At 52.0% G+C, this 26169-nt stretch overlaps 11 protein-coding genes across 11 annotated transcripts; 7 read left to right on the top strand and 4 right to left on the bottom strand.

Annotated features, from left to right (window-relative positions):
- Positions 1–405: 405 nt before the first annotated feature.
- BDW70DRAFT_153222 (NAD(P)-dependent alcohol dehydrogenase) lies at positions 406–1838 on the top strand (the record flags this gene model as incomplete). The annotated part of the gene is made up of 5 exons (XM_073739592.1): positions 406–616; positions 692–1119; positions 1211–1510; positions 1588–1638; positions 1695–1838. The coding sequence occupies 5 exons, from the start codon at positions 406–408 to the stop codon at positions 1836–1838; spliced, it is 1134 nt and encodes a 377-aa protein (XP_073592365.1).
- Positions 1839–3113: 1275 nt separating this feature from the next.
- Positions 3114–4605, bottom strand: BDW70DRAFT_143073 (cytochrome P450). The gene is made up of 3 exons (XM_073738050.1): positions 4324–4605; positions 3925–4261; positions 3114–3853 (listed from the first exon to the last, which is right to left on the bottom strand). The coding sequence occupies exons 2-3, from the start codon at positions 4183–4185 to the stop codon at positions 3548–3550; spliced, it is 567 nt and encodes a 188-aa protein (XP_073592364.1). The 5' UTR covers positions 4186–4261; positions 4324–4605; the 3' UTR covers positions 3114–3547.
- A 488-nt stretch (positions 4606–5093) lies between these two features.
- Positions 5094–6121, top strand: BDW70DRAFT_153221 (alpha/beta hydrolase; the record flags this gene model as incomplete). The annotated part of the gene is made up of 2 exons (XM_073739591.1): positions 5094–5246; positions 5282–6121. 2 exons carry the CDS (start codon positions 5094–5096, stop codon positions 6119–6121), a joined length of 993 nt encoding a protein of 330 aa, XP_073592363.1.
- Positions 6122–6531: 410 nt separating this feature from the next.
- Positions 6532–8389, bottom strand: BDW70DRAFT_153220 (Zn(II)2Cys6 transcription factor domain-containing protein; the record flags this gene model as incomplete). Its single annotated transcript, XM_073739590.1, has 4 exons — positions 6532–6993; positions 7094–7276; positions 7347–8067; positions 8199–8389. The coding sequence occupies 4 exons, from the start codon at positions 8387–8389 to the stop codon at positions 6532–6534; spliced, it is 1557 nt and encodes a 518-aa protein (XP_073592362.1).
- A 2283-nt stretch (positions 8390–10672) lies between these two features.
- Positions 10673–12027, top strand: BDW70DRAFT_163398 (uncharacterized protein; the record flags this gene model as incomplete). The annotated part of the gene is made up of 2 exons (XM_073741299.1): positions 10673–10763; positions 10814–12027. The coding sequence occupies 2 exons, from the start codon at positions 10673–10675 to the stop codon at positions 12025–12027; spliced, it is 1305 nt and encodes a 434-aa protein (XP_073592361.1).
- Positions 12028–12662: 635 nt separating this feature from the next.
- BDW70DRAFT_153219 (Alpha/Beta hydrolase protein) lies at positions 12663–14465 on the bottom strand (the record flags this gene model as incomplete). The annotated part of the gene is made up of 1 exon (XM_073739589.1): positions 12663–14465. The coding sequence occupies one exon, from the start codon at positions 14463–14465 to the stop codon at positions 12663–12665; it is 1803 nt and encodes a 600-aa protein (XP_073592360.1).
- Positions 14466–16432: 1967 nt separating this feature from the next.
- BDW70DRAFT_143071 (PEX11 domain protein) lies at positions 16433–17520 on the top strand. Its single transcript, XM_073738049.1, has 3 exons — positions 16433–16649; positions 16753–16910; positions 16977–17520. The coding sequence occupies exons 1-3, from the start codon at positions 16463–16465 to the stop codon at positions 17343–17345; spliced, it is 714 nt and encodes a 237-aa protein (XP_073592359.1). The 5' UTR covers positions 16433–16462; the 3' UTR covers positions 17346–17520.
- Positions 17521–18763: 1243 nt separating this feature from the next.
- On the top strand, positions 18764–20541 carry BDW70DRAFT_153217 (cytochrome P450; the record flags this gene model as incomplete). Its single annotated transcript, XM_073739588.1, has 6 exons — positions 18764–18983; positions 19072–19205; positions 19296–19678; positions 19741–19823; positions 19964–20313; positions 20392–20541. 6 exons carry the CDS (start codon positions 18764–18766, stop codon positions 20539–20541), a joined length of 1320 nt encoding a protein of 439 aa, XP_073592358.1.
- A 191-nt stretch (positions 20542–20732) lies between these two features.
- On the bottom strand, positions 20733–21025 carry BDW70DRAFT_143067 (uncharacterized protein). The gene is given in 2 exon segments (XM_073738048.1): positions 20733–20985; positions 21001–21025. 2 exon segments carry the CDS (start codon positions 21012–21014, stop codon positions 20790–20792), a joined length of 210 nt encoding a protein of 69 aa, XP_073592357.1. The 5' UTR covers positions 21015–21025; the 3' UTR covers positions 20733–20789.
- A 713-nt stretch (positions 21026–21738) lies between these two features.
- On the top strand, positions 21739–23540 carry BDW70DRAFT_153216 (chromate transporter-domain-containing protein; the record flags this gene model as incomplete). The annotated part of the gene is made up of 5 exons (XM_073739587.1): positions 21739–21966; positions 22036–22157; positions 22219–22547; positions 22578–22820; positions 22906–23540. 5 exons carry the CDS (start codon positions 21739–21741, stop codon positions 23538–23540), a joined length of 1557 nt encoding a protein of 518 aa, XP_073592356.1.
- A 2187-nt stretch (positions 23541–25727) lies between these two features.
- BDW70DRAFT_163393 (pyridoxal phosphate-dependent transferase) lies at positions 25728–26151 on the top strand (the record flags this gene model as incomplete). Its single annotated transcript, XM_073741298.1, has 1 exon — positions 25728–26151. A coding segment is annotated over one exon (424 nt), but the record flags the coding sequence as incomplete, so codon positions are not given.
- Between the last annotated feature and the right edge of the window lie 18 nt (positions 26152–26169).

The following is a 26169-nucleotide window of genomic DNA, read 5'->3' as shown; positions in this document are numbered from 1 at the left end:
TAATGAATTCGTCTAAAGCATGAAGCTGAGACAATGTGGATTGATGAGGCCTAGTGAACAAGTAGTTAGAGTAGTTAATCTGTGGAAAATACCCGTTTTGGCGGGTTTCGTATGGGAATCTGCATTTACCAGAGGAGAGGCCATTTGAGCACCAGGAAGGACCGTAATAGATCGCTTCCCGGTGTCAATCGGCAAATTAATTGAATGATACTCAATAAACAATCCTCAATAAATCTCGGCCGGTTCCATAATTACAATTCACAAGAAAACGGTCGTCCTGAGCGGGGTCAGCGGCCCCGCAAAAGGTATCTTTGTCAATGAGGGGATCCCCTCTCCAACACTGAAATAAGAGGGGAAAAAGATACTTGTCCTGTTTTCTGCCTCTCTTCTCCACGCTTTCACAAAATGCCAACAACAAAAGCAATTGTCGCCCGCGAGCCCCGGTTCACAGCGCTGAACTGGGCGCTCGAGGATGTCTGCGTCTCTAACGAGCCCGGCGACGACGAGGTCCTCGTCGAGATGGTCGCTTCGGGCGTCTGCCATACCGACATTGTGCTCTCTGCGGTGCCGTCAGGGCAGCTAGGAATTGGGTACCCAAAAGTGATGGGCCACGAGGGTATGTCTACCGTACTATCCTGGACAGTGTTGGGCCACTGAACTATGCTGATACTCAGCGGGTTGAACCTTGAAGGATCTGGATACGCGCGCAGAGTCGGCAAGAACGTCACGACTGTCCAGGAAGGAGACCCGGTGTTACTCTCGTTCTATTCCTGCGGGAGCTGCGGGCAGTGCCAGGAGAGGCACCCAGCATACTGCGACTCGTTCGCGGTAGAGAATTACGTCGGGCGCAGTGGACATGTCACGACAGCCACCTCTGCCAATGGTAAAGGGGAGGATGGAGAGCAAGTTCACTCGCGCTTCTTCGGGCAGTCTAGTTTCGCCCGGTACAGCATCGTTGATAAATCGTGTATCGTGAACGCGAAGGATCTCATTCGGAGTGAAGACGAGCTGACCCTCTTTGCGCCGCTCGGATGCGGGTTCCAGACGGGGATGGGAGCGATCGAGAATGTGGCAAAGCCCGACGAGAATAGTGTGCTTGTCGTGCTGGGACTGGGAAGTGTAGGCCTTGCGTCGGTCATGGTACTGTTTTCCCCTTTGCCCTCTTCTTAGAAACATGAGACTGTGGAAGTGATGCTAACAAGTCGGACAGACGGCATCGATCCGTCCGCACAGTGCCATCGTCGGCGTCGACAGGCTCCCCGGCCGTCTGGAGCTCGCCAAAGAGCTCGGTGCTACACACACAATCGATACCTCGCCGCCTGGGTTCAACCTGCAAAAGACACTCCTTGAGATGTTTCCTGGTGGAGTACACCATATCGTCGACACAACGGGGACTCCTGTGCTCATCGAGGATGGGCTGCGATCTCTCAGACAGCGCGGGAAGATCATCCTGATTGGCGTGCCGCCGATGCAGTACGAGCTGGGGATTGGGGTGGTTCAGCATATCAATGTATGTTTGCCCCACCATTGAGGAATGCGGACTGGGAATCGCTGTGGATCACGGTGATATGCTGACAGTAGCACTAGACCGGCAGGGCTGTTGTCGGTTGTATTGAAGGCGACTGCGTTCCTGGCGAGGTGAGTACGACTGCAGCCACAGCGACATCAGAGATGTTAACGGTCGGATAACTCAGGCGGTCCCGAAACTGGTCCAGTGGTACAGAGAAGGGCGGTTCCCGATCGAGAAGCTGATTACTTACTTTGAGGTGCGTGAGCTCTCTACCGTACCGTATCGTTCTGAGATCCCGGCTGACTTGACTGGAATGGCAGGCGCGTGACTTTAAGCAAGCGTTGGCTGGGTTAGACGATGGCTCTGTGGTCAAGGCCGTCCTCAAATGGAAGGATGAGCAATAATAATTCTTCAGCCGTCTAGGGGTGTATGATTTGTTTCTTGTGCTCGTTGTATATATGGATAGTTAATGAGCTAGGGCTGACAGAGACCAAAAACCCATTCCTGAACCAGAGACAAAAAGCCCGAAGACAAAAAAACCTAAGGAGTAGACGAGCCGACCCGCCAGCAGGAGATTTTTTTGCGCCAGAGATAGGGTGGCTGCTTATCCGCGACACTGCTGAGTCGCTTAAAGGTTGGTACCGCCAGAGTGCAGCAGAGGTGTGAACCGCCACCATATAATCTGGCTTACGGTGCAGCCATATAATAAAATTATTACTTGCTATATTTGGTAGTATCCATATTTAATAAGTAGTTTATATAAAGAATAACTTTTTCGGATATAATTAGTTGCATAGTATATTTTCTAGATCGGTGAGTAAGCCTCTCTGGGTTATATACTACTCAATCTTGATAACAACAACACCCAGCTACAGAGGCAGGCTACGCTATCTCTGGAGATGAAGCCACTCTATCACAGTTTTGGTAAAATGCATCTGTGACCCAAGTCTAGGTAGTCTAGCCCCGTTGCCCTCCAAACTCCTGCATCGCAGCCCAACGGCTACATAGCACAGCGAGGATCTTTAGATGCATCTGTAACCACCACCTGCCTTTCTTCCCTCCTGCTCATTTCTCCATATACATGAAACTTTACAGTCGCCCGTGAAAAAGATACGCTGGTATTGGGTTGTTCTGGGAAAGGCAGAAGGAAAGGAAATACACAAACTTGACGAACACTGGGCGCTAACCAAGAACATGCAGGATTTCTACAATGTACCGCGCAGAGTATAACATTCAAATTGCTAAGTATACAGCATGATGAGATCTTCAGCAATGAGATATGCATATCCTTCTCCGCGCCATCATTTAGTCAGCCTTGAGGCATCCGTATAACCACCACCCTTGTATTAGACGGGAAAGCACAAACAATCCCGCACGGCATCGAACGCCCCTGAAGCCCTCAGATTGAAGTGTTTGGAGCCAAGTTCAACTCCGACAAAGGAAACGAGTGCATATAGAGACGAGGTAGTTTAGGCTAAGTTGCCGATCTAGTTCGCAGCAACGAGTTTTGCGGTGAACATCTACATGGACTATATAGTGCCTTCTTGCTGAATCTTTGGTAAAGCTATTACGCCAATATATAACACGGATGAATTAGGGTATTTTAGAACCGATCTACAGCAAAAAGGGACGAGATAGTTTGTTTCTGTGCTTAGGGCTTAAACTGATGTCCGGGCCACGAAACGGTAACCAGGCCCCAGGTATAAACTTAAACAGCGCAGAGGATAGCCGGAAAGGAGGAAGTGGAAATCTGCTGTGGTAAATAAGAAAGAAAAGTAGATATAACAGCCGTGTAAAGCAGGGAGTCCTGAACTGCGTGACCTAGGAAAAAGCACAGAGACGTGGAAGCACATCAGCATGAATGGGCCATCCCCGAGGTCCTTTCGGCTCCTGCACATGCTCTAGCACGCTTACCACTATATATCAGGTAGGAAGATGTGCAGTCCCTGTTGTATTCTTGTGAGACCCTCGCCTGAATTGGAACCAGTTCAACAACGAGCCTACCTCTATTGTATATGTACCATCGTGTTTGCGCACCTACTTCCCTTCTCGGACTCTAACCTTCACCTCAAAGTCACCCTTCATCTCACCAATGCCTGGACTAATTGCACGAACATCCTTTTTCTTCTCAAGCGGCTCAAACTCAAACAAAGTGACCAGTGTGCACACAATCTTGAGGATATTCGTCATAGCCAGATTCCGACCAATGCACGTCCGATACCCAAAACTGAAGGGAATCAGATAGCGCCCCCTTTCCCTATTATAGGACTCGTCGAGCCATTTCTCGGGGACGAAGATGGATGGGTCGTGATGCAGGACGTAGTTCGATATGCAGATGTTTGTCTGCACAGGATTTATTCCACGTCAGTCAGCAAAATACACAGGGAGGTGTCCATTCGCGGAGGAGTACGTACGCCTGGCACGGGGCTGAGGCGGGTCATGAACTTCGTGAAGTTCTGGCAGGGAAGCCCACCAATCACGCCAGCGAGCAGAGGTGGTCGTTGATGGCGTGCAATTTCTCTTTGTCCTCGGTATTTTGGACATCGAATGACTTGGCAAATGCGACTTCTCCGAGGATGTCGAGCACATAGAGGTTCAGGGCGTGCTTCAGGTCGAATGCTTGACCGGTCCTTGCGTAGCGACGGAGTTTGGAGATCAGGATGTAATCTGACCATCAATGAGTGGTTCAAGTTTCGCGACAGACACCTGCGCGAAGCCGTGGCTTAGTTGGCGACGCCGAAGGGCGTGAATCTGCACCCGTCGTTAGCTGGCCAGCGCTGTCCATACGTATGGCAGAGATCAAGAGGGACTACATCTTCGTCCATCCCCCCAAAAAGATTCGGCCTGAACGCCGTAAATGCATCGTAGAACTCGCTTTCGCCCATACATCGTTTGCCATTGTAGATGGGCGCTATCGCGTCGCCTTCCCATGTATGCAGGTGGTTGGGCCCAACGCGCACAACTGGACCGCAAGTATTGTGTAACTCGAGGAGTTTTTTCGTGAATTGTGAGCTTGTACACGTAGTAGGCTTTGTAAGTGTTCCTGAGGGACGCGAAGAAGGGGCCGGGGTACTGGGACAACGGGTGAAAATGACGCATGTATACCACGTATGTGAAGAAAGTGGTAAGCAGGAGCGTTGCAAGGAAGGTCATAGGGGTGACATCCCGAAAAACTTGTAGGACAGCCGCGGATTCTAGTAGAGCCATGCTTGGATAACGGGAAGATCGCCGATCTGCAGGGAAAGGTCGAGCGAGACGTCCAAAATAAGCCGGGGATGAGGCTTTTGGGGCTATATAAATCCAGCAGCATCACAGTCTCGGCTGCAAAACCGGCTAATTGAGTGGGGCTGGGGGATGCTGAAGACGATCTACGGGGTAACGGGATTGTCTATTCCTTATTGGATTGAAGCCTTTTGCAAGAAGCGAGGACATAACCGTGGATAGGCTTCCGCGGCGTTGATCCACCAGCGTGCTCTACCGCACGTTCCACCGCGGGATTCACCCCCCAGTCTTTGTCGGCTTGAGTCGCGGGGAATATCCTCATGAACTCATCGACTTAGGCATCGAGCTTTGCTAAAGGAACATGGAGACGTCCACCCATACCTTTAAAGAAGTCGACGGACTGTCGCTGAAGATCGACGTCTCTAAGCCCAAAGCTGCTGATAATGGAGCTGCGCTCGTGCATTTCCACGGAGGGTATCTGGTAGTACACCTTCCATCCAGAGCAGGTTCAGTGGTTAGTTAACAGATTGTCACAAGGTCTTCGGCGAGAAGACAACGAACCCTCCATACTGGCTCATAAATGCCTGCCGCACCCGAGGCTGGACATACGCAAGCCCCTCCTACCGGCTGCTCCCTGAAGCCCCCGGGTTTGATATCCTCAGCGACGCCCTCGACGCAATCCGCTGGGTCCACAAGCATATTAGCAGAAATATCATCATCGCCGGATCCAGCGCAGGTGGGTACCTCGCTCTCGCATCGGCGGCGAATCCAACCTGTCCAAGGCCACTGGCTGTTCTGTCAAACTACGGCTTGCTGGACCCCGCGGGGACGAGGTACGTCAAGCCGGGACAGCCTCTGCGTGCCCCTGTGAGCGATCTCCGAGCAGCTGTAGGGAATCTACAGGCAGCCATGCAGAGTAAGAAAGTGCTTGATGGTTGCCCATTCCCAACGAACTGCCCGGCGGATGCGAGATTCAACTGGATAAAAGCCCTGCATGAGGCGGCTATTTTCCCTGATGTAATGACCAGGGTCCCTGGGCTGGCTCGGCAGATTTTGCAGGGTGGTGTGGAGGTTATACCTGCTGAATACCGGGCGCTCTTTCCCGTATCGTTTGGCCTGACGAAAAACTTCCCGCAAACCATTCTGTTGCACGGGGATGCAGATGATTTGGTGGGGTTTGAACAGAGCGAGCTTGTTGCGAAGAAATTGAGGGAGTTAGGTGTTGATGTGCTTCTGGAGCGAGCAGTAGGGCAGGGGCATGGGTTCGAGCATAACGACTTTATCGATCTCGATGCTGGCGACGGAAACGGGGATAATAAGGAGATGCTGGAATGCCTGCGCCGTGTTGTTGCTGTATTGGAGAAGGCTTGTACTTCTGCTTGTGGTTGATCAATACGGTTCGTCATCCTATATCCAGATGCTCAACAGCCAATATGAGATTCGCAACTTGATCCATCCCAGTTTGACCAAATGTGGCAAGGCCTTCCCTGGACTCCAAGTAGACATGCTCGGGCAGCTTCTTGAGCATGAGGTTCCACTCTTCAGGGGATAAATGGGATTTATCAATGTGCACGCGTGCCAGTGCAGCGAATTCCCTGACATGTGGAGGGAAAGGGAATACTTCATCTGTAGTTGGGTTTGTTTCTCCGACCATACTGCTATCCCACGCTACCTTCCAACGATCTAGTGCTCGCTCTAATGGGTCTGTGGCTAGGGGAAGGAGCGAGAATGCTCGAAGTTGGTGGAATATGAGCCCGTGGACGGCTGTTGAGAAAAAGAATAGTTAACAACGTAAATTTTCACTTCGGAGACTCCTCACCAGTAGCGATAGTAAACAGATTCAGCGCACCCGCATGGCCGAGATGCGCAATCACATCTGGGTCCAGAGTTTCCGCACACAGATTGCGAACGCAGTCGGTGAGCAGAGGAACAGTGCATGCTGGGTGTAACCTCAGTACTCTCGTGAACTCGGCAGGTGACACGGCTTGAAACACGTCTTCTGGACAGGTCAGATCGATCGTCATCTCCTGTAAGACCATGCGAGGTACGGAATTGTGGAAGATGACAAATGCCGAGTCGGGAGGCAGACGTGGTTGAAGTTTCTGGTCGTCGGCTGTCAGCAAGGGTTGCTTTGCCGGGGAAGGGTCTGACCTGATCATTTCGGCTTTGAAAGTGTACTCATTCCATGCTTCGACAGTCACGCTGGAATTGAGATTAATACGGGGATGTCTTGCTTGGGGCAGTCCCATAGCTCTGGTGGTCTATCGAGTGTCAGTAAGTCAGCCAATGAAGGTAATGGTATGGCTCTACCGCAACAAAGACCGTAAACCGATGCCGTTGCATCTACAACTTGGCCTGGACACTCCCCTCCCACTTTTGCAGCAAACACATGAAACACGTAGCCTGCAGGATCTGAAGCTTCTCCCGGGCCTGGAGTAGATTCTCATTTCTCGATTCCAGCCTCGGTGATTCCAGAAACAACGAGTTCGAAAAGATGTGATCCTCCATCACATCCAAGAATCGCTTCGCCATCTGGTGGTCCGTCTCTTGAGAGGACATGCATGCCCGATCAGACACGTCGTGATGAGCAAGATATGGGAACACGTGTTGAGACAAAGGTGGCCCTATGGACTATTGGGCAATGATGATACCATCGGGTCCAGAATAAACGCAGGTACGGGGTTGCGTTTGCAGGTGAGAAGAACTCGAGCCATTCGCTTGCCGTGACTCTGGAGTGTTGTGCTGTGGGACTATCCAGGTCACTTTGCAGGCTGTCCCACGTTTGACGTGCCTTTTCCGCTAATAACACCTCTTCAACAGGGTCTCGGGCAGTATCCGTATCCGACCATAGACATGACTCGAACTCGTCCAAGTAGCAGTCAAACGGGTTCGAAGCGGTAGCTCCTTGTAAGCCTTCCCCGTCAGCACCACCCTTTTCCTTCAGCGGCAACGATGATAAGTTGATAGTTGCCGGTTGTGACCTGTAGATGTAAGCCTCGTTCAACCCATTCGCCCTTGTGAAGTTTGCGAGGAAGCCAAAGCGAGGACCCTGGATAGAGGTCGACCGGTCTTGAGTAAGCGACACAATGCCGTGCGCCTGAGCTTGAATCTGTTCCATAACACCTTGACCTGCAATTCCTGCGTCGGTGGTCTCCGATGGCGTTCGCCCGGCAGAGTCAAGCGACTCGCGCAGACGGGTGCTCGACCGGACACGATGATATGTGCACTCGGCTTTCCTCATCGCACACTCCGAGCACGGCAAACCCGTAGAACAGGCCCTCTTCCTCGCCGTACACAGGCCGCAGGCCTGCTTCCGCTTGCCGGATAGTCTGCGTCTGGGGATCTCAGTCCCGGCAGCAATCCGGGCAATGCAGGTTTTTCAGTGTCGGCGGAAGGCGTCACTAAAGTCCCTGTCAGAGCGGCAGGCTTCCGGTGGATGGTGAGAAAACTACGCACCTACGCTTACTGGGCCCTGCAGAAATGACAGGTATGCCGCTTGGCGTCGTCATCTGCGTCTTCGGTTAGTGGGCATGTTCTAGGTGCTGACGGTGTGAGGTCCTCACGGGTTGGAGTGTGGCGTTTCAGGTGCTCTGCTCTCCGGAAGGTTTCGAGGCAGATGGGACATGTTGAGATGGAAGTCGAAGCATCATCGGCCATTGTAGAAGACGGCGACTCGGGATTTCTCCAGCGTAGGAGCTCGGGAGCCACAGAAGTGAGGAGTGCAGGCAGTCAGTCCGGCTCTCGGATAAGTTTGTGCATAAATTTATGAACATCAATGACTAATAATGAGCAGCATAACTAGCTATTTCAGACTCCAGAGGGATTTCCTATTACAGTAAGCTGTGGCACGGGTTCTACTATCCACAAGCATGGACTTAGATCCCAGCAGTCGTATACCGGAGATCGGGGTCTACTACGTAGGCATACTGGTTGTTTTCGTCTCTACTCATGTCAACGAGCGAGACTTGCATATTCTGATTCAAGGTGCGAGGCAGACGCTATGGGGTCAGGGCACCTTACATTGTCCAATGAACAGCGCGACTCCATTGATTGCTGGTAAGAGTAATCTCCCTAAAAGAGACTATTCCAGGCTGCCCAGGCCACGTTTGCGGCCAATATACTGTGGGATTATTGGACTATATCTGTGTACTCGGGTACCATGTCACGGAGGTAGCTTGATGCTCCGGGCCTCCCTTACATCCCCACGCCATCCAGCTGCAGGGTAAACCAAGATATACTTAAGTACAAGCTCAATGTATGTATCAATGCAGAGTGCTGCGTAGTCATGCAATATCCAGCGTTTTCAGCGCTTGCAACCCTTGCAGTCAAAGGCCATTTGATAGAGGACTTCAAGAGGTATATAGTAACTTAGTGCATAGTATCTTGACTTCGGGGCTCTGGCAACCACGTCTCCATGAGCGAGTTAGCTACTGGTAACGCCCGTTGTTCAGTACACTGTTGAGCACGACGCTGGATACCCGTGACGGTGGGGAGGGGACGATCTCTCCCATCCATAATGGAAACATGCGGCAGTCATATCCAATAGTTCCCGTAGCGCTGGGACAACCGCGACGTGGATGTTTCAAATATGGCCAGTGCCTATTCGTGGACATCGCGGTGTATCCCCTGACAGTGGTACAGAAACCGAAACTTCGATGCAAGGCACCGATCCCCGGGCGCCCCGTCCTGTGCGGGGCATCTCCCTCATGTCGATTGTGAATAATGTTGCAAATTGTCCAAGTTTGGACTGGGCTTGTAGCCCGAGGTTTTTTTTTTTGCCTCTGTATCCAGCCTGGTGACGGTCTGGGCCCGGGGGGAGTAGACTCCTTCAGGAACAAAGCCATTACCTGGTGATATGTCCGGGATAGATGGAGGTCGTCAGCTGCATGACTCCTGCAGTCTAGTGCCACCAATGTAGCACCTTTATGTGAAAGATGGCAGGCTTCTATTTGTAGATCTGGATCGGACTCTGTTGCTAGATTTGCGCCCTACGTGCCTACGTATCCAGTTCCCGTGTGCGCAACGTCAGCATCCATGCCAAGTACTACGTAGATTAGATTATCAGTCGTTGACGGTATCACCGTATGACAGTTACCAGGATGAGAAGCCTACATCGATGATTGTGGAGGGTTAACTCACTGCTTATCAGGGTAAGACATTGGGGAACAGAGGGTACTACGCCGGACCAGCGGTGCATGTATACCTGCAAGGCACCTATTTTTATTGATTGCAACAATATATCGAGAAGTAGCGCATTATATGCCGATAATATTGTTATATTGCCATTTGCCGTAGACCGAATTAGAACTGGGAAAACCTTCCAAGAGCAGTAGTTAGAGTCTGTCCATGCCGGATGAGTTTGAAACTGGCCAGCCTGGCCGAGATTATTGCCTGGTGGCGCTCGAATGTGAAGTGTGGTGGTGCGGCAGATGCACGGATTCTGAACCAGGCCAGATGCAACGCACAGGCGTAATGGCTTTCTATTTGTCTCAGAAGGCTTGGGAATGCCTACCTTACTTGCAGAATGGGTTCTGTCTGCCTTGATGTGTTTGGGTTCCTGTTTGCTTTAGATTGTTCAGAACAATACATGGGACTTTTGGTGGATGTTGCTTCCGGGGAGTAAAACCATCTTGCGTGCATGGACACGTATGATTGCTTTGCTGGGGTCCGGACTGGCCGGGCAGGGCTTTCTAGTTGTGTCCGGAGTAGAGAATTGCGTAATCTGGAAATCAATGGTGATAGTATTGGCCCTCCATCGTGCGTCTTCCTGGAGACAAAAGGGCGATGCGAGAACTATAAAGCATCCCTCAACTGCTCCCCCGGATCCAACTCTCCAACTTCCTCAACACTCTTTCGAACGGAAGCCCCTAGCCTAAGCCAGCATATCTCTAACCGAGACACTCGTTCGTTTGTTACTGTTCGCATTACGGCACTGCCGAAATGAAAGTCACCATCACCCCCGCGCTCGTTCTTGCTCTCTCAACCCTGGCCCTCACGGCCCCGGTTGAGAGGGAGGTGAGAAGCTTAGAGAGTATGTGCACACATTAGTGAAGTGACAAAGATGATCTAACGTCTCGGCAGCTCGTGATCTCAGTGTTGATGCCCGCCATCTGGGCAAGCTCCCGGTTGTCAAGCACAAATTTGGCATCGAGGGCGGTGTCAAGGGCGGCTTTGGATTGGGAAAGAAGGGAAAGGAAGATGACAAGAAGGATGATAAAAAGGGTGGTAATAAATGGGATGATGATAAGAAGGACGATGATGATTGGGACGACGACCACTGGGACAATGACGACTGGGACGATGACAAGAAAGACGACAATGGGAATTCCGGCGGCTTTGGATTCGGTGTTGGGTCGTCTAACGGGTTTGACTCGAAGAATCCCAAGGGCAAGCCTGACTATGACCCTCACCACGGGAAGGGACCTGAGGGCAAGCCCGGCTACATTGCCGACCACAAGAATGACGACAAGAAGGATGACAAGAACGGCGGTTTCCTACGTGCTAGGGGGGAGCCCAAGAAGGACGATGACAAGCACGGCGGCTACAAACCGGACGACAAGAAGGACGATCACGATCACGGCTATGGCTACGGCAAGGGGGATGACAAGAAGGACGACAAGAAGGACGACAAGGGCAAAGGCAAGGGATTCGGCTTCGGCTTCGGCTTCGGAGTCGGCGTCCATGGAGGAGGCAAGGGAGGCGTGGAAGGAGGCAAGGGTGGTGGTAAGGGCTTTGGATTCGGCCTCGGCCACGGAAAAGGCTATGGGCATGGAAAGGGCGAGGACGAGGGCAAGGGCAAGGGCGGCTTTGGCTTCGGTCTTGGCCTAGGGCTCGGCGGAAAGGGCAGTCACGGTGGTCATGGCGGATACGGAGGAGATGAAGGTGGGAATGGCGGAAACGGAGGCGGATTCGGAGGAGGTGGTGGTGGATTCGGAGGAGGTGAGGGCGGATTCGGAGGAGGTGAGGGCGGATTCGGAGGAGGTGAGGGCGGATTCGGAGGAGGTGAGGGTGGATTCGGTGGAGGTGAGGGTGGATTCGGTGGAGGTGAGGGCGGATTTGGCGGAGGTGAGGGCGGATTCGGGGGCGGTTCAGGCGGCCATGGCGGACATGAGGGCGGACACGGCGGACACGGCGGACACGGTGGAAATGGAGGCGGATTCGGTGGTGGTGAGGGTGGCCACGGTGGCGGCCATGGAGGCGGCCATGGAGGCGGCTTTGGGGGTGGTTTCGAAGGTGGCTTTGAAGGAAAGGGCGGATACGAGGGCAAGGGAGGCTATGGCAAGGGCGGATATTAGGGAAATGTCAGGCGAGCTGCCCCCAAGGGATTAGGAGGAAAGCTGACAGGTCTGCTAGTCTGAAGCCACTGAGCCAGTATACCATGATCCATGGCTAATGGAGAAATGATTAGTATCAGACGGCCTGACGGTATAGGCAATAATTTCTTGTTCTGCGAAGACCAAATTGACAGATCTTGAATGCATGATATTTGTTTGTCTTATACTGGTGCCGGCTGTCCCTGCTAACCCTCGTACTGAAGATAATTGTCTCGTAGTGAATCTGTAACAGACCGAGAGCTGCTTTTGGTATGATTCCATTCTGTATTTTTTATTCTATATTTTATATTTTATTTTGGTTGAAAGCAGTAAAGGATCGGCTTATAGTATCATTACTCTATATCAGGAACTAGTACTGAGAATCACGATAAGTGCTCCTAATTCATAGGCCTTAGCCTGAGTTTTCACTCTATCATACTAATCTGTCCTAGAGTAGTTGAGCCCCGAATGCTTTCTTGCAAGAAACGAAACTGTTTGTCCCGGCTCACTTCTATTCTCCATGTCCTATTCTCTATGCCTATATCTATGATACAACAAAACCCTCAATCCCCCAGTTTTATCCCACGTAGTTCTCGTCTGACCGTGTACGCGGACCACTACGGTAGACTGATAAACGCCAAATACACACGGTGAGTTGCCTCCAATAACCTCCTCTCCTCCTCATTGTAGGTGCCATTGAACACTGGCTCCGGCGTGATCGTCTCAGCACTAATACCTTCGGAAAAGACAACCTGGTTGAAATCATGCACCTGCACGCTTTCAGCCACTGTCCCATTTAGAAGATATTCCCTTATCGAGTGGACGAGGCCCAGAGACGCGAGGCTTATCGTCGTATGGCCCGGCCCCTTCCTCGTTACTAGTTGCGAGGATGTAGGGAGCCAGCGGTGCAGCGCCTGCGCGGACGTCACCGGAGTCGTGGGGTCGTGGAGGCCGTTGGCGATAAGCACGGAGGTATTCCTGGCCGTGAGAATGGCATTCGTTTGGAAGCTCTTTAGGCTCGAGGCTCCCAGGTTCTGTACCCGCGGTCTGGTACTCGGGAAGTTCCGACAGAAGGATAATGTAGACAGATCTGCATTGAGCCAAGGTGTCCGTTCTCGTAAGGAGATATCAAGGACTAGGTCGGCGACTTCAGGGATGCTCGTACCATTTGATGGTGCGTTGTCCGTGCATTGAATCGGCCATCCAGCCATGGATCCTGTATCCGGGGCGCTGGAGTTGACTGTTGTCTCCGTTGCTCCGGTCAGAAGCTCACCCATAGGGTCTGCGTTTCCTTCTTCGAGTGCCTTTACGGCAGAGACAACGGCGGGCCATGCTGTGGGGAGTTTGAGGAAAGAGTACATGAAGAAGCTGAACATGCCGACAGTGATCGACCACGAGCCGTCGGAGACTGAGACAGGATTCTCATACAGCGAGGCCTGCAGGTTCGCAAGACGCTCCGCAATATCTGTAGAGCTGTTTCTCGACCTTCCGCGCGCATCGGCACTTCCACTGGCACTGGCCAGAGCACAAGCCTCCTCGCCAGCCGCCTCACAGAGACTCGCAAGATCCGCAATCGCATCCGCTACATATAGCTGGTCATTCGGCAGCTGGCTCGTATACCGTTCCGCGTTGGCTTTGGGATTGAAAACCCCGTCGAAGACGAACCGTCCCACACGCTGGGGAAAGGTCTGTATAAACTCAGCGCCGTAGATGGTCCCGTAAGAAAAACCCCAGTAGTTCACTGAAGCGTTCTTCCCGTCCAATGCATCAACTATGGCGACCATATCGCGCACCACATACGCCGCGCTTGATGTATACAGCGCAGAGGAATCGTACTTTGCGCAATCTGCTGCGATCTTTGCTAGCGACGCATCATACTCCCAAATCGCCGTCTCGTATTCCCCACCCGGCGCAGTGTAGCTCTTGTTCGTGAAAAGACTGTACTCAATCTCCGCTGCTGCAGTGACACTGGCCGACGCGTCCGCTTCCCTGCCCGCCGTTTCCCAGCAAGTGAGTAGAGGCTTCGCGGCGCCGACGCCGCGCGGATCCCAAGACACGATATCGTAGTATCCGCCGGTAATATTTGAAATCCCAGACCCGGCCCCGTTCGAGAGGAAATCGACTCCGGAGGACCCGGGACCGCCGGGGTTCGTGAGGAGGGTGCCCTTTCTCTGAGAGGCGGGCACTCTGGCAGCGTACCGGGCGAGAGGGATCGTTGCGAGCTGACCGTTGTGTGGGTCAGCGTATTCAAGTGGCACTGTAAGTGTCATGCAGTCAAGGGCGGAGTTTGAGGGGCATGGTGTCCAGTGGAGGGAAGAGGCTGGGCTTGCCAGTGCAGCTGCTGACGCTGATGCTACCTGCAACACGCTGGCGAGAAGAGCCATCTTCGTTGGCCACCGAGTCCGTCGTGAACCAGCCATGCTGTCTGGCATGACGAGGCTTCAGGGATCGGGGAAACCTGAGGCGAGTTGCCGGGATCATCATTAATATAAGATGAAGAATCTCTTAAACTCCAGTGTGCTCGGCAAGTATCAATTCCGAAATTCGACAGAGTGGAGCGTGCTATACGTAGCCTGTCCACTTGAACTGTGATCTACACTTGGCTCTAGTAATGCTGCCGATCATGCACCTCCGTGAAGGAATCCTTGTATCCCTTGCGTGAGCATAAAGTTTTCTCAAACCACAATTGCTTATTTCTCTCCGGTGAGAGAAAGGTCAAGGTGGTGAGTTCCTCCTGGTTAAGTTTCTCCTGGCTAAAGCCAAGCTCTCCATTATCCTGTCCTCACCACCCGGTTGTTCCTGTTGCGAAGGTATTCAGCTCACGGATGACCAAGGACGCGTTGCTGTCTTTTGATAGGCTTCATTTATAAATAACAACTTTCAAGCCGAGATTGATAAGATCATCTAATCAATCAATGTTGCAGCGTAGATTGCGTGATATCCCGCTCTCCCTTTGAAGCGTCCCACGGTCCGACTCCGACATCGGGACACGTAGTGGACCATGCCATCCCACATTTTAGTATCTTGTATTGCATCGCTCTGATTGGACTGTACCTAAAGGACTGACTCGTGGTTCGTCTATGGACCCTGCCAATGTTTTGTTTGCGCGTATGACTTCCCAACCGGGTTGCTCAGGTGCGCTCCAGTACCGGGCCTTTCGTGCTTACAGCTATTATAGAGATTACCTAACTGAAGAACGTGTTCTTGCTGCTGTTGTATGGCCTTTGATGTCACGGTGCGTAGGGTACTGCAGGAAAAATATGTGGTGCTAGTTTAACGCAAACGGTCATTGATAATCCAATGGAAGTACTCGAAGATCGCGTATGAAGGTATGAAATCCATATCTAAGCAGCCCTGGATTGTGTGACAATCGTGGCGGCAATTTTGCTGTCTTTTCTCTGGTGATCAAGCATCCAGATGGCCATGGAATGGGAAGTTGCGTCCAACGCAGAGCGCGCCACAAAAAAGTTTGAGGCACCACAAGGACTAGGGAGCTTTTGCTATTAGACATCGCGGGCTCTTGGATTCACCAGCGGCCTTTGAGACAATACCCAGGGCCTATCATGGTAAAGAATGTGTACCTAATCTATCTGACACTTACGCAAGATCTTGAAGATGCATCTGCGTGCCCGAGATCCCAGCGTGGTTTAGCGCTCACCCGGTAGAGGATAATGCCAGCCGCGCAACTATCTCGGGGTAGAAAGGATGCTTTAGACTGGGGAGACATAATACTTTTGAAAAGTAATTCCTTCCATCGCACAGCCATCGTCAACCGAACAAACGGCGAAGCAAAGGAAACCAAACTAACTACTCAGTCTCCCTGAATATGTCTACATTCATAGTCGAGCAGCACCTAGAATCGACGTACGAAGTTTGAATTGCTACGAGAACGATGGTTCCGTGCATAAAGTATTTCTAAACAATCGTGCTAGACCTCGCTGAGACATAATGCTTTCTCTGGACATACAGGGCGAGGAAAGCTGACTATCCTCACCTCGTAGATATCTGTAGGATAATATGTCTCACTACTTGCCCCAGCGGCAGGCACTGAAAACAATTTTGCGTTTCAGCTCCGTAAGACTATGAGAAGCAGCCGAGCTCATAGCCTTGCCTGGGCCCGTTTGGTCTGTATCTGATGCAGCACTGGCATTATTATGGAAATCTGTAAAAAATCTGTATAGATTGCTCCCGCGTTCCGGTTACATCCCACACGCAATAGCCCGTTGACGTGGAAAAGTACCCTTGGGCTATTTAATATATGCTGACCAGCTTGATACTATTGGCCGACGCACTGCAGCTTAGCGGGCGGAGCACGACCTTCCGCGGCCCGTCCGGAAAACTCTTTTCTCCCTAACCAAGGACTTTTCAGTTTACCACCCACCCAGCCAGACCACATTCCCCCATTCAGCTCATCGAAATGGCTCAGACCCCAGTATCTTCAGGGTTCTCACCCCTTAAATCCCTTGTCACATTCACTTCCCAAACATCCGGTCTCGAGAAGACCCTCCGACTGATCCAAGCCACCTCTCAAGTCGTTGGCGTAACATCCGCCAGCGAGACCCTGGCAACACAATGCCTGACGGCGCGTGACCAACTAGCCCTAAGTGTGTCTTTCTCGTCCATTCTGCAGCCCCCAGTCCCCCAATATCCGGGTTGATTGTGTTAGGTTTAATTCTGGCCGTGCCTGTGTTGACCGTATACATACAGCCCGGCGCTACTTTCGCCTCCTTGACTTCTATGGGTGCTTCGAGCGCGTGCATTTCCTCATCAATACGCCTTCTTCAACTGGAACGATACTCTCCGTCATGGAGCTTGCGCAGTACACGTTTCTGGGACTTTATCTGTTGCTGGAGGACCTCACGATCGTACGCGGCATCATCCCCTCTCACCCTTTCTCAAAGATGAGTATCTTGCTAACGGTTCGGACACAGCTGCATGACATGGGCGTCGCCCGGGTCGATTGGTACCATCCGCTCATGACGGAGGCAAATAAGTTCTGGTTTTATGCGTTGATGCTTTCAGTCATTCGCTGCACGTGGGAGCTTTTCTTCCCGTCGGCACTGGCGACACCAAGCAAGACCTCTAGCTCTGGAAGCGAGAAGTCTAAGGCTAAGGGTCAGCAGCCACAGCCCAGTCCACCCAAGTGGCCGCTTGTTAAACGGATCCTCATCGATGGCTGCGACCTGACTCTTCCGGGTTCATTCCTGGGGTGGACTCCAGTTACATCGTTGCAGATTGGGTTTGGCATGGTTCTTAGCACGGTGTTGGCGGGGCATGATGTTTGGGTTGCGCAGCAGTAAAGTATGCTTGAGCGCTTATGTATTGGATCGGGATTTGGGGGAAATGACCATTCTGAATGGGCCGGAAAATGCATGCATCCCAATAAATAGAGCATAGAGCGTATGTGTATGCGTGTCTATAGATGGGTTACAGATGAGCACTTTGTGAATACTTGAAGACAGTGCTGCTTAGTCGGCTCACCTTCGCCTCCGCTTCCGGCTCTGGTTCGTCTGATAGTAGATACTTCGGTATACACCGTCGGGAACACCCTAAGCCTTACCAACACAATCACCGTTCAATGGCACCGCAGACGAGTGACCCTGATGAAACCAAATATGTCAGAACAGTACAAACTCAACCCTGTCAGTGTAATCAATACGCACCAAGAAAACCGAGTGGTTGTGATGCGTCTTCCGCCTCAAAGACCGTCCTCACACAATATAGTAAAGGTCCTTAGCACTATCGATAGGAGTAATGCCCTAATCTAGACCCTGAATCTCAGAGATGCAATTAGTGCAGTTAAGTTCTGGCGCGTAGGCGTGGCTTGCTTTTCTGGCCTCGCTAATTGCTGGCCAAGGTGTTGGCTGGAATAATTAGTGTCTTGCCAGAGTAAAGACTCGTATATGCTAATGATAACCCGCAGCATATACCTATATTTTTATATTTAGACAACGCCATACGCGCCTGGACTGGAGAGCAAGAGGGCAACAGTTGGACAGGAACCAAGTTTTAATCTGTTACAGTGTGTAGTGCAACGTCACTAACTCCAGAGCTGGACTACCGGTAGTGCATCACAGCTTCGTTTATCGTTTTATTTCTTCTACCTTGTTGGCTTTATAGTACTGGCCATGGACAGCGTTTTCATATGATAAGAAACATAACTCCCAATAACCCTACCGGGCAATGCTATGTTGCCCTCTTAGCCAGCCAAAAAAAGCTTCACTGTGTAGGTCGCACAACTATTCTGCGTCACCTCCTCCGGCCATTTCAAGATAAGGGCTGCCCTTCAGCATGTGCACTCAACCAGTCTCAAGAACGAAAACGCCCAACGGGCGATGCATCACCGTTTTCGTGTTTGCATGCAGAATCGAGGACAGGTTTGCTGCTAGGATGCGGTATGGCTCTGACAAAACCGTAGAGAGATGCCTTGTCGCTCACTACCGGGAACCGTGATTCTGGATGGCTTGTGCAGTGTAGCGCCGTTTCAGCTGTCGTAGTTGTTGGGCATCCTCGCACTGGGGTGCCGAGGCTACTCGTACAACCAAGTTCACTTGGAACAGCCTGTTTCGAATGAGAACCTGGACTCTTGAATAAAATGCACCGAGAAAATGTCGCTATCGCATTGCTTAATAGCTTTGACGGTTGCTGGGAGGGTGTTCTCTCTACAATTAATCACTTCTTTAGTAAAGACATTGCCGCCATGAGCTCATTCTACCATATGTTTACTACTGGGATTCACAGCCTCAACACCTCTATTATTCTTCTAGCCACCGTCGTTGCTCTACAGTTCTTCTGCCAAATCATCTATTACAATTTTTTTCACCCTCTGCGACACTATCCAGCTCCTTTCTGGGCCGGCGTTACAAGATTATGGTCAGCCTGGCATTACTTCCGCGACACCGAGACTGAAGTATTATGGCAGGCAGTCAAGAAATACGGTTGGGCACTTTGGATTCTTTCGCATCGGTGACATCCGTAACGCGGCTTACGACCTGTCGTGCGCGTTTCCCCGACAATGCTTGCTAGCGGACAGCACCCTCACCCCAGCCGTCTATCACCGGCGCTCAACCAAGGCCCGGTGGTTTCCTGAAGGGCTGTTCAGAAAACCTGGTATACTTGTAGTCCGGGATCCCTTCAAGCACTCCGCGCATCGTCGTCTGGTGGCCAACACGTATTCACTCTCGAACATTCAGTAATGGAGGGGTTGATTGAGAGGAATATCATCAGATGGCTCAACAAGCTGAACACAGCATTCCTTGACATTCCTTGAGCGCGGGCAGCCCGTGGACCTTGCGGTCTGGAGCGCTTTATTGTCCTGTGACACCATCACTGATGTAGCGTTCCGGAAGCCGCTGGGCTTTGTCGAGTCAGAAAAAGACGTCGATAACCTCATCCACATTTTCCAAGCTGGCACGGTCTTGATAGGTGCGGTGGCGCGGGTATACCAGCTGTTCAATTTGCTCAAACGCCCGCGATTGAAGAAGTATTTCCAGGGTTCGCCAGAGCAGGGTCTCTGGTTCGGCAGCCTCATGAAGCGCTCTAACCAGGTCCTCGCGAACCGTGCAAAGGCCCTCCAGGAGGGACGGATTGTGAAGCCCGAGAAGGGTGATGATGATTACGACTTCCTCCAAGCGTGAATAAAGCCTAAATCCCCACTCTTTTGCCCCGGCTGCAGTAGCTATTACCCATTTTCAGTTTCATGGACACGCGCACGCCGGAAGGCAACTTTCTGGATGCAGAGACCATCCAGTCTGAGATTTTGTCGCTCTGGGTGCAGGGTCTGATGGTTTTGGTGGTGCTGCCTCAGCGCTCTTCGCAGAGGTCCTCTCGCGCCCTGCAATCTACGCGCGAGTAATCGACGAGATCAAAAAAGCAGTGCGGACGGGGCAGAACTCATACCCGATTCCCACTTAAACAGAGGTCGCAAATAGCCTGCCTTTTTTCAATGCCTGCATCCGCGAGTCGATGCGTCTGCATCCCGTTTCATCTGTCCTGTTACCGCGCGAGATGACCCCCTTGGACCCTGAAATTGAGACCCAGGGCCGGAAGGTACCGCTCGGTGTAGAGTTGGCCGCGAACACCTGGATTTCTCACAAAGACAAGGCCGTATATGGAGAGGACGCCGAGGAGTTCAAACAAGTTCGGTTGCTGAATGATCCCGTCAAAGCAAAGGAATTGGAGAAATATAACCTAGCCTTCGGCGCCGGGTCGAGGGTTTGTCTCGGCAAAGATCTTGCGATGGCGATGCTGTATAAGGCTCCTGTTGCCGTAAGTCTCTGCTTATACCAAACTCCTACCAGAACCCTCGCCGGCTCGTTGCGCCCATTATACTGACTGCGGCGGCAGCTATTCATGAGGTTCGACGTCACACTATGTAAAGAGACGCCTCAGACGCCGAAGCCCTCGTCGAAGATGAATGATGCAGTCCGGGCTTGGAAAAACATCTGGCTTAACCTGAGAAGGCGTGAGCCTTGGGTCGCGGTACGAGAGAATTAACAAACTCAAACCGTGCAGCCACCGGCAGCAGAGGCGTAGCAGGATGATGGCGGTATAACTTTTGCACTCGCATCTAACCTTTCCGACTCTAGCACTCTTCTTGTTGTCTTTCCTAGACAGCCATGTTATCCTATCCCTCGTTCAGTACATGCAGCGTCCCATTTGGCTTGTATTCAGGAAAAGATAGTTTATGTCACGAGCTAGAGTCGTTGATACTAACAAGTAGCATTGGACTAGAGAAGAATCCGCTAAAGAACTAATAAACAGTGACCGTCGAGCTTCTTATATGCTTTGCCTGAATGGCAAGCTTGGTAGCGAGCTCGGACCATTGGACTCCGAGCGTGTTGATCAGTATCGAGCATATTGGTCACGTTGGTCACGTTGATCATGTTGATCTTGTTAATCCTGTTGATCATGTTATTGATCATGTTGTTGATCATGTTGTTGATCATGTTGTTGATCATGTCCAGCATGTCCGGCTTATTAGGCTCGTCGCAATTCGGGCAATGCTCGAATCAAGACTTCGGGCGTAGCTCGTCACAGCATATTGCCCCTTTGGGTATATGGAATAACAACGCAACTCGTTTCATCCTAATAAGAAATGCAATCACTGTTCTTAACATCGTACATTTGTTGATCATAATATGACAAGCAACTGGTCAGATGAGACAAGACCAAATCAAAGCCGGAGCGCGAACTCCACTGTGAATGGGTGTTGCCCGGTACGGTGTACATGATTTCGTCTCTAGCCGGCCCTTTAGCAGTAAGCAGCGTTCAGATGTCAAAGCACGAAAGTTCTCTGCTCTATTATGGGGTTTGAGCGCTTAGCATGGCTATGGGCGTGTACACTGGCGCCGAATAGTGTAGCTCACTTCACTGCCCATCGTCCACACTCAATTCACCATATACTGCCAATGATTATGACGCCATTCGAATTGAGAGAGTAGATTGCAGCATCTTAATTCCAGTCCTTAATTCAAGTCCTTCCTCACATTCGTATATACAGCGCGAGAAGCAAGCGGCCCCCTTCTTTCAGCCAGTCACCTCGCGCCAAGTCTCCGCCCATGGCGGCTCGCTATTGCGCCATTTCCGCCGAGAACGACGGGATCCCTTCATGAGATTATCAAAGAGTATTTCTGTCGTCTTAACCCGCAGACAACACTCTCCTGACGCAAATAACAGGGCTCGGTAGCAATAATGCCACTCATACCACTCACCAGCCTTCCCTCCTCCCTCCGGTACCTGATACAAAAATGGCGTCCTCGCACAGCCACATCCCCCGGCCCCGCTCTGAGCAGTCGGGTCCTCGACGTCGTCAGAAAAACGTGGGATCTTGGCTTCACGGCCTTTGGCGGACCGCCGGTTCACTTCCAGATTCTGCATGCACGGTTTGTGGACCGGGAGAAGTGCGTTGATGAGGAGACGGTGCCACACCCAACATGACACTACCCCTAGTCTTATCCTTCACAGATGTAGACTGACCGAGTCGAGTAGTATCAAGAACTCTTTGCAGTCTGCCAGGGCCTGCCCGGGCCCGCAAGCACAAAGATGCTCTTCTGTCTGACGCTGCTAAGGGCAGGGTTTATCCCTGCCGTTGTAGTCTTCATGCTCTGGTGGTGCGTCACGACTTGTCCGGCCAACACTCCTTATATATGCTGATTACAGCGCCATACACAGCCTCCTGGGCGCAATAGGCATGTACGCTCCCTCTCTCGGCGTGCAGCACATAGACGATACCCTTCCGGCCGCCGTCTACGCACTGCTTTCGGGGCTGAACGCATCAACAGTAGGGATTATCGCGCTTGCGGCGGTGCAGCTCGCGGAGAAGGCGGTCCGCGATAAGCTATCGCGGCTGCTTGTTATATTTGGAGCCTGTGCAGGGCTGTGTTATAGCGCGCTCTGGTACTTTCCCCTCCTCATGGTGGTTGAGGGTTTTGTCACAACTGCTTGGGATGGGTGGGGGGCGAGGTGGGTTAGAGGAGTGAAGAGGTGGTGGAGGGAAAGAGGTTCAGCTACGGATGGCAATGGGAGTTAAGAACTGGAGGAGGGTAATCGTGATGGGGATGAGGCTGTGGATCTCGAGAGGGTTGGTGTGAGAACTGTTGCGGACAGAGAGATGCCGCGACTGAGAAGACCAGCAGGCTCGACTGACCTCGACTCCAATCCTCTGGCAAATGTACTAGCAGGCTCGGCCAATACGCCATCCTTGAATCCAGCCCAAGACCAGGGCCACGTTGTGCGTGTGCAGATCGGCGCTGCCATCCTGGTCTCTTTCTTCGGTACGTTGTCTCACTTGTGCCCTTGCCCTCAACTGCCTAAATGAATATCGCCAACTTGGTATCACTCACTGATATCGGTAACTAGCCTCATTCATCACGATTCTAACCATACGCGCCCGCCTCTCCTCACCCCCTTTACCCCTCTCCCTATTCAGCAACATGTACCTCGCCGGCACGGTTATTTTCGGCGGCGGCCCTGTAGTCATCCCCCTCTTGCGCAGCTACGTTGTCGACCCAAACTGGGTCTCAAGCCGGGACTTCCTGATCGGCTTAGCCATCATTCAGTCCTTCCCCGGTCCTAATTTCAATTTTGCAGTCTTTCTGGGCGCACTTACTCTCTCCGCCTCGCATCACAGCGTGCTCGGGGCGATACTGTCCGGTTTTGCCATCTTTAGCCCGGGCTTAATTCTCGCCGTTGCGGTACAGAGTTTCTGGCGGGTGCTGCGACGGAAGATGTACGTCGTTCATTTTCTGCGAGGCGTCAATGCCGCCGCGGTAGGGCTGGTGTTTACGGCTGTGTATCGACTTTGGGAGATTGGGTATCTGCAGCCGGGCGGAACGAGTGAGAAAGGGGTTAGTTTGGCGAGGGAGCCGTGGTGGGTTATTGTTGCTGCTGTCTCCTATAGTGGGAGTCGGTGGTTTGGCGTGCCGCCTGCTGTGGCGATCGTTGCAGGCGCTGCGTTGGGGGTTGCGTGGTGGCGGGTCGTTGGGGGTGAGTGATCAAATAAATCAGGCATCACTGAATGCTAGATCAGGCCATCTTAGAGTTCGCATACTGGTTGCTCGTGGGGTGGGATCAGCGTAACAGGACTTTGCCGTAGCAGACGGTTCGAATGCATAAAGAAAGTACGCAAGACAGTCTAGATAGACAGCTAAGGAATAACCATGAACTATATCTGACTACGCAGTATCGAGAGTGCACATGAGGAATGGACACGAGGTGAAGTCAAAAGACATGAATAAGGCTAGAGCTACCTTTCACCAGCCAGCCCTAAACGCCCAGTTGCACCCCTAACCCCCTCAACCCTCGTTGATCTTTCCACCTCAACGCTATACTTTGCAAACTTGCAAACTTGCTCCTCTCTCTCATCATTCTGCCTATTTCGTAGAATATGCACGGAACCCCGCAGAACACCGTCTGCAACCACATACCCGGGGACAACACTATGCTTCCCCGTAAACAGCTGCAGAATCCAGTCACTATTGCCGCGCGGTAGAAGACCCAGCGCCTGAGATCGTTAGACTATTCGCACAGTGGCCGAGGTTGGGATAGAGCGTAGCGTACCGGCTAGAGACCATAGTGATGCATGAAGCGTATCCGGCCCAAAGGCCAGCCCAGCCGTTGCAGCTGCGTTCCATAGCAGGACAATACAGACCCGGCGCTCAGTGTTGAACTGACGGGACGGTAGGCGAGTCTCCAGAAGAACTTGCCAAGGAAGACGGCACTAACGTGCGGAACGGCCCCACGATGAGTGAAGAGAGGCCGCAAAGGCGCAGGACAGCGGGTAGGGCATGCGGCGTCGAAACAGGTCGAATGAGGAAGGATGATTAGGCCCCCAACTTCTTGGCCAAACTGATACCTGCACACGTCAAAGTGTTGATGTAGGTAACAGTGAGGGAACCCATAAACCGCTTACACTAGGCTGGAAGCCACGAGGGTCATCCTACTGGGCCCATGGTTGTGCAACGCCAGTTCAGCTGCAGACCCCTGTGAGCGGATCACCTTTGCGGTGCAATATTTCACCGAGAGGCATTACAGAACTCACCCTGTCGTGCTATGACTGTGCTGGATCAAGCAAATTGAGGGAGAGGGAATGCGCAGAAAAACAGGATCCTACTCAAGTAGAGAATTCGAGGAACATAACATGACCAGGGACGTGGCATACGTCTTTCTCGAACTCGACCAGTTGCGCCGATGGTTTTTGCTGTCTTTCTTTCATCAAATGTAGGCGCTCTCTAGTCCTATCCAGAGACCATGCAGACATAGTTGCCGTCTGTGATGGCATTGCTCGGGGACGCCGATGTGACCGGGGTGAATTTCTCCTCCATATAGTTAAGCACAGAAAAACACAGCAGAAGCAGTTATATGGATGCAATTTCCGACACAGAACCATCGGCTTCTCCCAGGATATGAAGGAGATTAGGTAAACTGACTACAAAGTAGGGTATGCATGTGCATTGCAAACATCAACTCCGGCCCCCAACCACAACTGGACTTGGTAAGAAGAGAGATTGCTAGGACACGCTAAATCTCAGTGGGTGAGGAAGATTGAGGCCGTTTCGGTCTAACCGACACCATTTGATTGGGTGGCTCGGCTCCTATATCAGGTACAGGGTACAGGTTCCTGGTTAGGGTCTCAGCCTAACGCGCTAGCGGCCACTACCGTCCGCTAGCATGGTCTAATAGGGGATACGTTGGGTCATGGAATTAGGCGTGCAGAGATTCCTCGGTTGGTGAGAGGCTGAGCTGTAAGCTGACCACCGACCCTAGCGGGACATGGACGGTGACTTGTTAAGAAGAGACTTGGTATTTCCTAAAGAGTGGATCAGGATGAAGGGCTGAAGGAATAGCTATATCTGGTGTCGACCGTATGTCCTATGGCAGAGGCCCTCACCATGTGGAAGCGAAGTTGCGCCTTGAGTGTCGACTATAAGGCTGGATCTATAAAAGCCAGAGACAATTGTACCTTACCGATCCTTCTTACCAACGACGGCAGCTGAAATATAACTCCACTACTGGAGAGCGTTCTAAACTTGCAGATGCAAAACCTAGAATGGGGAACAACGGATCGCGCACATACAGATTTCCGCAGTAAGCTTTTTTCCAACAGAACTCCCTCGTAGAGGCCTCTGGTAACCGAGCTAGGTGACGTTGTCACAACCCCCTCGACCGGCATGCTCGCCGCAATGGCCAGTGCCAGCCTGGGAGGCGACGTCTTCGAGGAAGATGAGACGACAAACGAGTTCCAGTCGCTTATGGCCGCCCAATGTGGCCTTGAAGCAGGGGCGTTTGTGGTTTCGGGAACAATGGCAAATCATTTGGCCATTCAGACGCTATTGACACAGCCGCCTTGCCGTGTTCTCGTTGATTCCCGATCACATATCGCCGCCCATATTGAAGAAGGCGGACTCGGCATGAGTGGTGCCTCCCTCCAGAGCGTCCGGCCATCCAACGGGCGGTACCTGGTCTTGGAGGACATCATGACGCAAATTCTCGTCACCAGCGATGTCAACAAAGGGCCGACACGGGTCATTAGCATCGAAAACACCACAAGCTTCCGTTTAAGGACGTATAACCCGAAGTTCCGAAGTACAGAAGTCCAGAAGGCTCGTTTAGAGCACCCGAAGT

Source organism: Aspergillus foveolatus (genome assembly GCF_047715535.1).
Source record: "Aspergillus foveolatus strain CBS 279.81 unplaced genomic scaffold BDW70scaffold_69, whole genome shotgun sequence".
In the NCBI taxonomy this organism is placed as follows: Eukaryota; Fungi; Ascomycota; class Eurotiomycetes; order Eurotiales; family Aspergillaceae; genus Aspergillus; species Aspergillus foveolatus.
The sequence above is the reverse complement of the archived record's forward strand: the minus strand, read 5'-3'. Positions and strand labels throughout refer to the sequence as shown.

What these genes read in the sequence shown, in the direction of transcription:
- BDW70DRAFT_143073 (XM_073738050.1), bottom strand. Translation starts at nt 4,185, where the DNA reads ATGGTCAGATTACATCCTGATCTCCAAACTCCGTCGCTACGCAAGGAC. An exon ending in GCCTCAGCCCCGTGCCAGGC is followed by an intron (nt 3,854 to 3,924) that starts GTACGTACTCCT and finishes AATCCTGTGCAG; the next exon opens with ACAAACATCTGCATATCGAA.
- BDW70DRAFT_143071 (XM_073738049.1), top strand. Translation starts at nt 16,463, where the DNA reads ATGGCTCAGACCCCAGTATCTTCAGGGTTCTCACCCCTTAAATCCCTT. An exon ending in GCGTGACCAACTAGCCCTAA is followed by an intron (nt 16,650 to 16,752) that starts GTGTGTCTTTCT and finishes GTATACATACAG; the next exon opens with CCCGGCGCTACTTTCGCCTC. An exon ending in TGCTGGAGGACCTCACGATC is followed by an intron (nt 16,911 to 16,976) that starts GTACGCGGCATC and finishes GTTCGGACACAG; the next exon opens with CTGCATGACATGGGCGTCGC.